This window comes from Phalacrocorax aristotelis, chromosome 1, assembly GCF_949628215.1.
Source record: "Phalacrocorax aristotelis chromosome 1, bGulAri2.1, whole genome shotgun sequence".
Lineage (NCBI taxonomy): Eukaryota > Metazoa > Chordata > Aves > Suliformes > Phalacrocoracidae > Phalacrocorax > Phalacrocorax aristotelis.
Window position 1 is genome coordinate 86,463,166 of NC_134276.1, and position 15,094 is coordinate 86,478,259.

Below are 15,094 nucleotides of genomic sequence, written 5' to 3' on the forward strand. Positions count from 1 at the left end.
AAATAGTACTCAAAGCTCAGAGGAGCTCTACAGAAGAAAACCTAACTGATGGGACACAGAATCTTGACCTTGAATTTCATGTCAGGGAAATTATTTCTTGGGAACTGAACTCTAATAGCCCATAATTCCTTCCTTTTGTATTCAAGTATGCAATAAATTATTAATACAGAATTTTAACATCTTCTTTGGGGGAGTCAAGTAGAACTTGACTAGTAGAACCACGTTCCCCATCTTATCCTTGAAAACTTCATTCCTGGATGGTGGAGGGAATGAAGGAAGTTCTCCTACTCTTACACTCTTTTTTTCAGACAGTAAGCTATTAAATCTCTCGGACTCACACCACTGCAGCATGATGCTGTATAACTTTCACTGTTAGATCAGCTGTATTCAGGCCAAATCTCAAACTAATTGCTGACTTTCTTTCTATGCATTGTTTTCAGCTTTACGTCAAGTTTCCTTGCTCTTGTCTCCTCCTCGATGTTGAATTAGAATAATGTTTCTTTACAAGGAAAAGATCAATTTTCTTCATGGCTTACTTGTAATGCACAAAAGAAAATCCACCCAGACAACACACTACAGATTCATCTTCTCTGTGTCTTTAACATCCATTCGATACTATAATTTTTTTCACCTTTGTACATGACTTGAGATTTTGCAGGATAAATAGCAAAGGTGAGGGCAGGGAAATCTCAGAGAAAGCTCCAAGCTACAGCAGCCAGCACAGAAAGTTTCAGTCGTGATGCTGGAAGAATGGTGTGCTGTGCCTGGCAGCAATCTCAGTTGTCCCTCTTCCCTTATACACACTGCAGATGCATGGACACAGACCTTAGGACATGGAGAGGACTTCACTTCAGAAAACCAGCAATGGTATTCCTGTGGCTACCTCTGGGTTGGAGGAAGGCTTAGCAGATCAAGTATCTATCCTCTTTCCAACATGTCTCCAAGACAGGAAAAGTGAAAGGAAAACACAAAACCCTAGTACAGGCATATTAATTACTGTATCTACTATTCAGCATTGAAACTGAAATGGTAATGTAACTCTGTACTTGACTGGGCATAGCAAATTCACACCAAACTTAACTAGCACTGCAGCCCTCATTAGCAATTAACTTCAACAAGACATTGCCCATACAGTTGTAAAATATTTAACCAAGCAATGAAGCAGTGGCACCATGCTGGGGCAGCGGCAAACTGCAAGCCTCTCATGACAACTCATTGGATCTGAAAGGGAGGGAAAGCAATTGTCTATCTGAAGTCAGCTCCAACTTAGAAAAAAAATACAGCTTTAACCTATTAACTATTTAGCTTGATAATTAGTTTGTTGTAATTTCTGATTTAAGAAACTGAAAAAAGAATGCAATATGGGAGCACATTTATCTTACAAAAGAGGGGATGGATGCAACACTGGACCTGATGGTCACCAATGCAAGTGAGCTCATAGGTGATGTCAAGACTGGAGGCAGCCTAGGCTTCAGCAATCATGCACTGTTGGAGCTCACACTCCTGAGGGATATGGGAAAAGAAAGGAGTATAGTCAAGACCCTAAATTTTACAAAAGCAGACTTCAAGGAGTTAGTCAGCAGGACCCCCTGGGAAACAGTCCTCAGGGGCAAGGGAACAGAAGAGAACTTTAAGGATGCGTTCCATAAAGCACAAGAGCTGTCAGTTCCCAGGTGTAAGAAATCAGGCAAGCAAGGGAAGAGACCGGCATGGCTGAGTCGAGACATGCTGGCCAAACTAAAGAGCAAGAGGGAACTGCACAGGCAGTGGAAGCAGGGACAGGTATCCTGAGAAGAGTATAGGGACGCTGCCCAGTTGTGTAGGATGGGGTCAGGGCGGCCAAGGCGTGGCTGGAGCTGAACTTGGCAAAGGATACAAAAAATATCAAGGGCTTCTACAGTTACATCAACCAGAAAAGGAAAGTCAAAGAAAGCGTACCCCGTCATGAACAAGAATGGCAGTCTAGTATCAACAGATGAGGACAAGGGTGAGGTACTCAACAACTTTTTTGCTTCAGTCTTCACTGGTAACCTCTCTCCTCACCCCTCCCAAGCCAATGAACTGCAGGATGGAGACCAGGGGAATAAAGCCCCTCCCACTGTAAGGGGAGATCAGGTTCATGACCACCTGAGGAACCTGAACATACACAAGTCTGTGGGACCTGACAAGATGCATCCCAGAGTCCTGAGGTAAGTGCCTGGCGTAGTTACTGAGCCACTCTCCATTATATTTGAAAAGTCATGGCAGTCAGGTGAAATCCCTGGGGACTGGACGAAGGGAAACATTGTGCCCATCTTTAAAAAGGATGGAAAGGAGGACCTGGGGAACTGCCATCCTGTCAGCCTCACCTCTCTGCCTGGGAAGATCATGGAGCACATCATCCCAGAAGCTACGCTAAGGCACGTGGAGGACAGGGAGGTAATCTGAGGCAGGCAGCATGGCTTCACCAAGGGCAAGTCCTGCCTGACCAACCTAGTGGCCTTCTATGGTAGAGTGACTGCCTCAGTGGACAAGGGAAGAGCTATGGATGTCACCTATGTGGACTTCTGTAAGGCCTCTGACACCGTCCCACACATCCTTCTATCTAAATTGGGGAGATACAGATTTGATGGGTGGACTGTTTGGTGAATAAGGAATTGGTTGGATGGTCACATCCAGAGGGTAGTGGTCAATGGCTCGATGTCCAGATGGAGACCAGTGATGGCTGGTGTCCCTCAGGGGTCTGTACTGGGACCAGTATTGTTTAACATTTTCATCAGTGACATAGACATTGGGATCGAGTGCACCCTCAGCAAGTTTGCAGACTATACCAAGCTGAGTGGTGCAGCTGACACACCAGAAGGACAGGATGTCATCCAGAGACCCCTGGACAAGCTGAAGAGGTGGGCCTTATGAGAACTTCATGAGGTTCAACAAGGCCAAGTGCAAGGTCCTGCACCTGGGTCAGGGCAACCCCCCATATCAATACAGGCTGGGGGATGAAGGAATTGAGAGCAGCCCTGTGGAGAAGGACCTGGGGGTACTGATGAACAAAAAGCTGAACATCATCCAACAATGTGCACTTGCAGCCCAGAAAGCCAACCATATCCTGGGCTGCATCAAAAAAAGCGTGGCCAGCAGGTCAAGGGAGGTGATTCTGCCCCTCTGCTCTGCTGACACCCCACCTGCAGTGCTGCATCCAGCTCTGGAGCCCTCAACACAAGAAGGATATGGAGCTGTTGGAGCAGGTCCAGAGGAGGGTCACAAAAATCATCCAAGGGCTGGAGCACCTCTCCTGCGAGGACAGGCTGAGAGAGTTGGGGTCATTGAGCCTGGAGAAGGCTCTGGGGAAACCTTATTGCAGCCTTTCAGTACTTAAAAGGGGGACTATAGGAAGAATGGGGACAATCTCTTTGGCAAGGCCTATTGTGACAGGACAAGGGGTAATGGTTTTAAACTAACAGAGGGTAGATTTAGACTGGATAGAAGGAAAAAGCTTTTACTATGAGGGTGGTGAAATACTGGCACAGGTTGCCTAGAGAGGTAGTAGATGCCCCATCCCTGGAAACATTCAAGGTCGGGTTGGACGGGGCTCTGAGCAACCTGATCTAGTTGAAGATGTCCCTTTTCACTGCAGGGGGGTTTGGAATAGATGACCTCTAAAGGTCCCTTCCAACCTAAACCATTCTATGAATATGAACAACTTCAAATAACACAAAAGGGTCGAGAATCCGTACTTGTTATTTAAAGTAATTTATTTTTTCCTCACTGTATTTTACTCACAATTGTTTTCTTAATTTAAGCACTTGAAAAAAAGTGGGTTAGGCAATCCCTCCTTTTTAAAGGAAGGATCAGGATCCTAGTTTCAGGATGCTTCCCTGCTCCTTTTGCTAGCCACATGGTGTTTATAGGTCTAATACCAGGCCCTAGTGTAGAAACCATGTCACCAGATCCATCTTTTCTTCTCTTCCACGTCAAGGTGAATACCTCCCTCTGTGGGAGAAAGAATCTGCCAAAATAAAGACTGCAGGTGACTAAATCTGATCTCACTAAGTTGAACTTGCCACTGTCCTCTCTGCCTTTACTCCATTTCTGGAATTACCACCAAATGGCTCAGTCACAATTCTCCCTCTTGCTCTGGAGGGGAAAACACATCCTTGTGACATCTTGATCATCAATCAGTTGACGGACAGTAGTATTCACAAGCAAATCTGCCTCATTCTGTGGCCCCCCTTCACAGAGCTACAGACCACTAAATGCAGTTCACACCCCACAGGAGAAAATAGTTCAAAGATCACCAAGACAGACAGGAAGATGACCTGGATTTACTCCTGTGCTCAACCTGACCTATCCTTAGCCTACATGCAGTGCTGTGCCCAAGTATAAACAGCAGCTCAAAATAAACTGCGGTGACTAATGGATTACCTTTTCTAGTTCTCTTTTAAATTATTAGCAAACTCTAAGAACATTTTATTATTTTATTCTTGCTCAATAGTTTTCAGAAGAAAATAAAAGTATATGGTGAATGGGGGGAAACAGAAAGGAATAAATGGAAGTTTAAGATCTTTGCAAATTTAATAGTCCTCAAAATAACAATGTAGAGTATTTAATGAAAATAACCACTGACATCATGGCATATTGCAACAAGCCTAAAATAATCACTAAATTTTATCTTGGTTCAGGCTTATTTACTTGTTTGGTTTTACTTGCATTAAGGGTAAGAATATTTTTACTTTTGGAATTAAGCTTTTGCATTCCTAAGTAAAATCAGTGAATTTGAGAGGAAGGGGGTGGGTACAGTAGCTAAAGCTGTTTGAGATACAAGAGTAAGCCCTATTAAGGCATCACACACATATACAATTGGACAAGTGGCTGAAAGGGATAGAGGGAGAAAGAGACTTTGAACTTCTGAGTTTACATTTTGATCTGTCAACGTACATATATAACATATCTACTGGCACTGTTCTAGGACTTAAAAAGGAAATTCTAAGGAAAAGTTTTTTTTTTTTTACTATAGCTTTACTTTGGAAAGGAACTCAAGATTTCCACTAGTTTGAATTGTAAACCAGACTTCCTTCAGCATATAAATGCTCGGCAGCTTTGTTATTAGAGTTGCTTCAAATATAGTATCCTCATTTTATGTTTTAAAATGAATGTGGATTTAATACTTACTGTGTTTTTCTGAGATACCATATCCTGGAGGAAAAAAAAAAAAAAACACAATAAAAATGTTTATTAATTTTTACTGGGAATTATTATTTCCAATAAAAATAACTGGTATCCATATATATACACACAGATGTGTTCTTCACAGCATAATCCAGATGTCCTGCTGCAGCAAATTCCAAGTAAAGGGACAGAACATCAAGAAAAGTCTTAGCAGTTCAGGCTAGGAAAAAATTAATGATTCAGAGAAGAAACCTATTTAAAGAAGTGCTTAGAAGATGAAGAAAGTGGTACTTGCCAGTAATTGGAGTTTCTCAGGCTGGGCACTCCACATACCCAGTCACACTCTGGGCATTTGTAAGACAAAAGCATTCAAAGCTAGAGACTTTTTTCCTCTGAAGGAGTATCCTTAAGATACCTAGTCCCCTTTCCTATCTGGATGGGCACAGACCAACACACTCTTCCTACACCCTAATTCTTCCCACCTCAAAATCTAAAGAGAGATAATGAAACTATGAGGCAGATGATAAACTAACAGACAAGTAAACCAGACCTCAAAGATTTCCAGTTGCTGGTAAGTAACCTCCTCCTCCTTCTAATGATGGCTTACATATCCAATGAACAGTCCTTGGTGAAACTAAAGAGATCTCCAGGGGAAGGCATGCTACAAATGTTGGATATAGACCTGTTTCTAAGCAAAGTTATTGGTATAATTTAACTGTATGTGCTCTGACAACTGACGATGATGCTGCTTGAGCAACTTCACATCTGACATCCTGAAATCCACTTGGACAACCACTGCACAGAAATGATTGTGTCCATGCACCCTTTTCCTGAACAACAGAAAAATATCAGGGGCCATCTAAGAGATTTAGTTCTGCAAATATGACCCTCTTGAAATCTAGATTACGTATTCTCTTATATTCTTGGAACTAGGTTGTTCTGGAAACAACACTGGCGAAACTGAACAGACAACTCTCAGGAGAATTTCAGGATGGGTCCTAAGAAATAAGCTATATGAAGTCAGGCGGCCTGATCTTCACAGATCTTCCCAGTAGAAGTAATAGCAGTCATGAATACTGCCTTTATAACACTTAGGCTAGCCACTCTTAAGAGGCATGCACAGCAACCTAGAGCCAAAGTAAAGTAATAAATTCCTGAAGGGGAAAAAAACTTAACCACAGTAGTCATAAACCCGAGAATATAGAAACACAAGCAGATGGTCAAAAAATACATATTAAGGTACCAAAACCTAAACAGAATTACTGATTAACTTAAACTCCTTAAGCCCAATAAAATACCTCAGAACAAAAGTGATGGAAGGCTTAGACATCTGAAATATCACATATCTGAAAATTAATATGTCTACCTAGCTAAGCAAGTATCTCCAGCAGAGCTTTACCTACTTGCAGATAAAGATCTTTCTCAGCAGGGAGAAATGAACTCTTCTGAGAGCTACCCAGAACCTATGCCATGAACTGTTCTTCACCGAAAGACCCCAAAAGCAATCCCTGTCTACCTTCTGAAGTATCCCTAAGAAAGTTGCATTACCATATTTGACTGAACTGGAGCTCAACTGCAGAAGAGGTATTCAGAATATCAGGGTAGGACTGAACCATGTCCCAGTGCCCTGCTTAAACTACTGTCATGGTTTTAGCTGGGGCAGAGTTAATTCTCTTCACTGCAGCTGGCATAGTGCTGTGTTTTGGACTTAGTAGGAGAACAATGTTGATAACACACAGATGTTTTGGCTGTTGCTGGGTAGTGCTTGTACTAGTCAAGGACTTTTCCAGCTTCCCATGCTCTGCCGGGTGCACAAGAAGTCAGGAGGGGAGGGGGCACAGCTAAGAGAGCTGATTCAAACTGGCCAAAGGGATATTCCATATCATGTAACGTCATGCCCAGTATGTTAACCGGGAGGAGCTGGCCGGGGGAGGGAGGCAGCAATCGCAGCCCAGGGACCGGCAGCATCGGTTGGCGGGTGGTGAGCGGTTGTACTGTTTGTGTTTGGTTTTTTTTTTTCTCCCTTTTTCCATTTTCCTTTTTATTATATTAGCGTTATTACTATAATTATCGTTATAATTATTTTAATAATTAAACTGTTCTTATCTCAACCCAGAAGTTGGTTTGTTTTTTTTTTTTCTTTTTTCTTTTTTGCTTTTGCCCTTCCAATTCTCTCCCCCATCCCAGAGGGGTGAGGGGAGTGAGTGAGCAGCTGCATGGTGTTTAGTTGCCAACTGGGGCTGAACCGCAACTACTCTAGCACTTGATCCAAAGGATGTCTCCTACTTGGTTCCAGCAACTCAAATCAAGCCTTCTGATCCCATAGTAAGATATGCTAGGGGCCTACTTAGGCCAAGGACATTATGCAAACAACTGGGAGATGAGAAAGAGATCAGTGACACTGATGGAGTTCCTGGCGGAAGAGAGATGATGGCAGATAATAGCTCTTCCAGCCTTAAGTGACACAGTCACTCTCCAGTGTTCCCAGGTCCCCAGACTTGTCCTTGAGCTCTACATTCTTAGGAAAAAAGCCCCAGAACTGAAAGTGCTAAGACTTGCAAGTTCTGGTAATAATCAGTCTGAAGATCCAGCCCGTGGATGGATGTAACCCTCATTCAGCACTCCAGTTTGGTGCTTGCGTAGGTGCTTGGTACAAAGTGCAGAGATCAAAGCCATCCACAGAGGTCCTCACTGGGCAGAGACAAATAGGAGATGACTAGCCTGTGCTCCCCAAACTTTGGCACATCCTTGGGGGAACCAAGTTGATCGGAACATCCGAGCGACTGCATAAATAAAGATAAAAATGTGTTAATGAAAAACAAAAATGAAAGATCTCTTTGCAGTCAGGTATATTACCAATGCAGGGTGAAAAGTTGTATGCCTGCCCACCCAGATTAGCTAGAGGAATGGAGGGCATGCAAGTATGCCTTATCGCATACCCATATGGATAACCTCTTTGAGCAAAGAGTGTGAGAGGCTCCAACTCCAAGTTCTTGTGACTCCAGGTCACCCAGAATGTGAATGTGTATGTGAGCCACCACCTGAAGACAGGAAGTATGGGATACTAGACACATCACAGTAAAATCGAGGACATCAAGAGCAGAAAAGAGGAAAGAGGAGCTGTGTCAGAAAAGAGCTTTCTAGAAAAAGACAAGGACACTTATACAAATTTATTCTTATAGGATCAAGAGAGGTTGGGCATTAATGGTGTGAAAAATAAAGGAGTATGGGGCAATAACTCAAAGGAAAAAAAACACAAAGCATGAACAAAGCTGCTCTCAGTAAGGCAGCAGGAAAATGGATGATATTAAAGCAGCAGTAGGTAATGATACAGAGGATAAAAGTCTAAATGTGATATAAAACAAAGAGAATCTGCACTGAGAAAGACAGAAACATCAACAATGTATGACTTGCATCCAGAACAGCAATTTCAGGACTTAAGTGTATAGCATGTATTACCCTACTATAAAAATTAACAACCGGCCTAAAAAAGATCTGGTGAGGATCTCTCTTATCTTCAAACAGCAATAAAAAGGAGATTCCCATAGTCTTAGCTACTCAGCACCTAGGAGATACAAACCTCATCTGATAGAAGTGCATCAATAGTAGGAGTAGGCTGCAATACAGCCCTTGTTCAAGTGTCATTATTATACAGGCCATAACACTTTTTACATGTACTCTAATTAAAAGAGGGAAAGGAAGGAAGACAGAAGACCTGCACTCTCACTTCCAACTCTAAACATCTGAAGCAAAATCAGTACCAAACTATCAAACTTTTCTTATAAACAAGCTTTCACACTATTCTAATCATTACTATTTTTGCTATCAGCTGTTTTTCTTAGCATGATTTTGTTATGTAGCTATCAGGAAATCACATTCAACAGAAGTTTCAGAAAAACACAAACATTTGCACGATCAGGTATTTAAAGAAATTTCTAAAATAAAGCTGATTTCTAAGTGAAAACCTTACTTTGAGAGACTGAGCAGTGTCAGGATCAATGTCATGGTAGAGTATAACATTATTAGCCATGTCAAAGCTTTCACGCACGCCAAGGTGGTAGAACAGTGATGGTTGCTTGGAAATATCACTCATGTCCACAACTGCAACATCTGAAATGAGAGAAAAAGGTGGGAAAAGTGCTAAAAATTTATAATCTTAAAACCAATTTTATTCTTACACAGAATTTAAAATAAATCCTGAAATTACACATACATTTGGACAGACGAAAACCAATATATTCAAATAAGGGTCATTTTCTCATGGTACAAGTAAATTTTAGCATTCGTATAAAAGATAAGAACCTGCTCAGGAAATTATCACAGTGTTTCAGTAACCAGGAGGCAGAGTTTATGAATTCTGCTTCAGGTTTTGAAATCACTGCATCAGGAATACCTCAGGTGAAGAAGCAATTCTCCATTTCCTCTCTGAACTAGGCCTGACAGCCTCAATGCCCAATAAGATGGAAGACTCCAAACCTTCAGGTGGAACCCGTAAGAACAGTGATGTGGCAAAAAATTAGGGAAAACTGTGAGACCCAGTTTATCTTAGGAGGCTGAGGTTTGGAGAACAGGAAATTCCTAAATGGTAGAAAAAGAAATTACTGTGAAAGTCGCCTCTTAAAAGCTAAGGCCAAGATGTTCAAGACGGGGGAGGTGCAGGAATGAGGGGATTCAACCACAAGTAGCCAGAGCAAGACTTCCACTGCCCTTGGGTAGTATTCCAGTCAGAAATAGAAGTGAAAAAATTTATGTCAGTGGACGATGACCTATACAGAGAGCTGAAGAGAAATACTCCATATTATGCAGAGCAGCTAAGATAAAGGCAAAAGATTCGGAGTTCACCATTTAGTTCTCATATAGCCTAAAGACCAGTAGAGAGAGAAGAGGTAACTGGAGAAGAGGAAACTTAACACTGAGATTTTTTTTCCCTTGATCCTTATATCCTCTATGCTACCTAAGAAAATTTTGCTTTAAAGCTTTTTAAAGGTTGCATCTATATGTCTGTCTGCTTTCACCGCTATGGGATAGAAGGATGAACTTAAATCCAAAGTATTCATAAGGCTAGAGGCTTGGCATTAAAACCACAGGAGAGTCTGAGGTTTGAAACAGATTCCAGAGATGCAGTGCAGCTGGGTAGTAAATCCTACACCTCTGAAGAGGTAACAGGCAGTGTTGTACCTACAGGGAATGACAGAGAAGGGTGAGCTACTAGTAAACCAGAAATCTAAAAGCAAGTCTGATGTATAAGATCCAAATGCAGCAACCAGTTTACTGAGGTTACACATCACAAGAATCAACACCTCATACTTAGCATGCAAGATCTTGGAAAAGCCTGCAATGAATATACACTGCTGTACAATTCCCTCAGGCTATGCTAACACACCACACTGGGGTCAGCCAGTCCCTCTGGTTACCAACAGACTCCCTGTTAAAGCACAAGGAACATTTTGAGTCCAAAGACAATGACCTGCCTTAAGTAAGGCCAAAACATCACCATTCAGGAGAAGAAAAAAAACCCACCCTGAACCAAAACCTAACAAAACACCACAAAAATCCAAACACCCCACCCCACCCCCAAGAAACCAAAACCCCAACACAAAATCATGGCAAGAGGAGAAAATCCCCTATTCCTGTGGAACCTCAAATCCTGCACATCTACTAATGATCTTTCCAGTTCCTGTTTAGCCAGCTCTCTACAGCATGGACAAAATTCTTGGTATACTGCTCGCTGTAGGGTCACACAAACTGAACGGGCTTGAAGCAGTAACCCCAGCTCCATAAACACATCCAAATCTAGGTTACCCCAATATTAAAAAAATCATCTTGGAAAACATAAATGATCTATAAAACAAAAGTTATGACAAACTAACCAGCATACCTAGAATCAAATATAATCTAGGAGAAAAAAATTAAGTCTAAGAGCTTGGACTTGTTTTAGTGCTTGTATAAACTTTGTTTCAAACCGTGTATAAACACCGTTTTTGTAGAACCAGAGTGCTGTGAAATCAAAATCACCATCCTGGTAAGAGAATTTAGACAATGTGTTCATGTAGCACACACATATTACATTTTACAGTACAAAGTGAGCAGTGATCTGTAACAGAGTTTATTGGAACAAGGCTATACACAATTCATTGCCACATGCAGTAGTCTACAACTGAAATTTGTCTTCTATTGACTCCTGCTAGGTAACAATGTAAGTAGCATCAGAAACGCATTAAATGGACATAATAACAGAAGTAAGCATCTGCGTTAAAAAGCAATTAATCATCACTCCATTTACACTGATAACAGAACATTTCTGAGAATGAGTTTTTCTTGTTTATTCACACCTTATGAACACAGCTGTGAATACAGTAAAATAAAATAAAAATAAACCAAACTGAAGACTAGCAGAGGAGATGAAGACAGTATCACAGAAATATGCAAGTGAAAAAACAGCTCCAGGAAGATAATTGAATGGATCCAGTCTAATCATAGGAATCAAGGGATGACACAGAAGCAAATGACAGTGGACAGAAGCAGAGCATCAAAGTGCTAGTGGCTGCGGACCAGAGCAGGGACGAGAGGCTGCGTTCCCAGGGAGCTCTTAGAGCCCCACTCCAGCAGGTGCAGCACAGGCTTGGAGCAGGGAAGAGAGAGATCTACTTATGAACCAGCTTTACTAACGTACAAACGAAATGTAGTTTGAGTCCAGTGGGCCCAGGAAATGAACACAAATTTGGGTGGAGAACAGATGACTAACAATAAATATTTATTAAAGAGGCAGATCCCTAAGATGTATCCAGCGCGTGGGGTGCTGAGCGTAAGGTGTCCAGTATTACTGGTCACTGGCTCTAAGCACGCTCCCCAGTACTACTGTTTTCAGGGATACATCTCTCTTCTCGGTGTAGGCAGTTCTGTGAATCGCTCAATGAATAATGCTAATATGTGACACCACAGTTTGTTTCAGTTGTCCTGTATTTTTCTTAAGATTCCTGCTAAAATCTTTCGTCTACAGTCCTTTAGACACAGACCTGGGGGCCTGTACTTCAGCGACATATTTAGATAAGACAAGCTGATAAGAAAGAGGCAAGAATTCCCTTAAACTTCCTGAGATATATAAAAAGAAATACTACAACACTAGTATCTGCTCTGCAAAGCTCTATTTATGAATAGAAATGTAAGTCAATCACAGCTCGTCCTCAACTCCCATCTTCCGTATCAGGAGAGCCTGTTCAGCCAAACATCTGGGCTTCCTCTTCCAAATTTAGGTTCAGCCTCCTCCATTACAGAAAAGCATGAAGTGAGAGCTAATGCCAACTTTGATCAACTCTTTTAATGAATGAGGAATTTTATGCAATAATGAAACATTTCACACAGGTCTAAAAGACCAGCAGATACGGTTTCCTACGTTCAAAGGCAGAGCAGGGGAAGGTACAGCCTCTCTGTAAAGACAGAAGGCTCCCAAATGAAGTACAAAGATCTTTATAATGCATTCACCAGAGGGTGTGGAAGGGTGGGGACGTGCTTGATGTTGCACATGACCAATTTTGGATGTTTCTGGAACAGAACATTTAAACTCATTGCTTTGTTTCTGCAGCAGCAGCTCACGTTCAAAAGAACATACCCATAAAAATGTGTCCTTCCTCATTTCTTCTATAAGCATGAGAGCTTTTCAACTCCTTTTGTTCTCTTGTAGTTGTGCATGAAACTATTTTCATTCTGCAAATAGTTCTCTTGTCACAAACCCCAAAATTGATCTCACTTTATTATATATCCAACTGCAGTTCATTTGTCTAAGCTTTTGTTTCCATCATAAAACAATTATGCTATGTGTATATTTTTTAGTGCATTAAGGTAATTCATCAGTATTACTAGTATAATCTTGGTTAGGTATCTGCATTGTTGCAGCAGATGGCACATAAATAATTTCTTATACTACAGTTTACATATTTTAACAGTAGCATGTCTTAAGAGACCAGACAGGGAAAGAGATAAATGACAACTGAAATGAAGATTAGAGATCATTACTTGTGGTAAAACAGGAGACTATGAAACTAATAAATAATTCAGAGAAAACATTATTACACAGGTTAAAACCAGGGGACTTATTTCGCTATCTGGAATGCACCTGAAGGCATCATATCATTTAATGAGCTAAGCAAATCACAAGTCATCATGTGGCTGTTGTATGATTTATGGCATTGCTAGAAGCAACAAAATGAAAATTTTGGCACCAGGTTTTGGGGTTTGTAAATTAAAAATAGTAAACATGAGAACATGAAGAAATAGCCTGAAATATGCTGAAAGTTAAATGGAATCTAGGAGGCCTAAAAGAAGAAACAGTCAGAAAAAGCCTGTACTGCTTTCCACTTCTAATCTAAGACTCACCTCCATCCAGCCTTATCTGTGTGGGGAGCAAGAACCTCAGTTCCATTACTACGGATTCATTATTTTTCAGCATTTGGAACCTATCTATACATAACAGATTTTAAAAAACCCAAACCTTAACATAATAGAAACCTTATATAGAAACACAGAACCCTGCTCCTTGTTATTCACTAGCATCCTGGTAAATTATGAACCTTCAGATTATTATTGCTTCAGATTATTGGCTATTTGCATCAGTGTCCTTCATAGTTAGCAAATAAACAACTGTTATCCTTGAAATCCACTGGAGAAAACTGTCAAAGTTATTCTTCAGAACAACAACAATGCTCCTAAAGAAAAAAAAAAATCATGACTATCTTCAAGAATCTGTAACTTCAGGATGCCCGTTTTTTCCTGCATGACTGCATGGTCCTTTAAAGGAAAGAATACCGAAGTTTTATAGGGAAGCAGTTATGGTAAAATTTGAAGTATATTTGAAAACTAGGAACCCTTTGCAGCTTTCACATAAGCTAAAACAAAAGGCACAACACACTCAACTTTAATATACTCTGTACTCCCAGAAACTGAGAAAGGGAATAGCTCAAGGCAATAAAACACAGTAGTAACTACCAACAGAACTCTTCACATAGTTTTTCAGCACAGTCCGTTACACCAGCGAACCTGACAGTGCTTTCCATTAGACCCTAAACACAAGCCAATTTTTAGTGTAAAACCACTATCAACATTTGTGATGCTGTTATGGCTCTCACAATGCATCCAGTTTATTTAAATCTCACTGCTCTAAAATCATGCTGTTCTGTAAGAATCTGCTTATTTTTCTTAAAAAAAAAAAATAAAATGTTCCAATCACATAGTAAAAATGCAAAAATATAACCAGAGTTGCCTTAGAAGATAAGTCTCATGAGACATAAACATGCAACTTTTTTCTGAATTTAGGGATTTCTGGTTGAAACCAAGAGTATTTCAATTCAACCTCTTCAAGTTTGCAATATTACAGCATGAACTTTGCTGACTTCACTGGTTTTCTATAGGACCAGAATTGGTCACAAAAACAAAAACATCTAGGTAGTAATTATTTATCCTGCAATATAGACTTGTATGTATTATAAGCACATTATATAGTACTTTAAAAACCATTTCACATATTTCAGGCTAAGCTTAACTTCTTGTAGACTAAAACCAAGTGCTGTGCTTTTGTATAAATACTAAAATTAAGATTACCTGTAATAGTTCAGAAGTTGCTTACAAAGCACCTTTAAGAGGGAAGGTTGCTCTTATAAGCTTCAATCAACTTTTGCACAAGAACTCAGCTGTGGCTGCAGTCTGACTCCAAGTTTTAGCCTAATTCCTACTTCAGAAAGGTAACAGAACCATGCACACTGGAGGTTTGAAACTTTTTGATACAGTGAGGGCCCTTCCTTAGGAAAGAGGGTTTAGTTCACAGGCCAAAGGAATTGAGAACTCAAAGGACAGGAAATTAAATCAGGTATAAATCCTTATATTAATTTGGGAAAAAAAGAACATTTCTTTCTGTTCACGTATAGTAAGCACTGAAGAAAAAACAGTGAGATTT

The 15,094-nt window shown here is 40.6% G+C and overlaps 1 protein-coding gene across 2 annotated transcripts in view; it reads right to left on the reverse strand.

Annotated features, from left to right (window-relative positions):
- The window catches only part of MAP3K15 (mitogen-activated protein kinase kinase kinase 15), a 97,169-nt gene that overhangs the window by 59,898 nt on the left and 22,177 nt on the right, over nucleotides 1-15,094 (reverse strand). For both annotated transcript variants that reach the window (XM_075096555.1, XM_075096545.1), the window contains exons 2-3: nucleotides 9,119-9,258; nucleotides 5,152-5,175 (exon numbers count right to left, since the gene is read on the reverse strand). In XM_075096555.1, coding sequence (XP_074952656.1) covers nucleotides 5,152-5,175; nucleotides 9,119-9,258 — 164 coding nt within the window. The remainder of the gene's footprint in view (nucleotides 1-5,151; nucleotides 5,176-9,118; nucleotides 9,259-15,094) is intronic.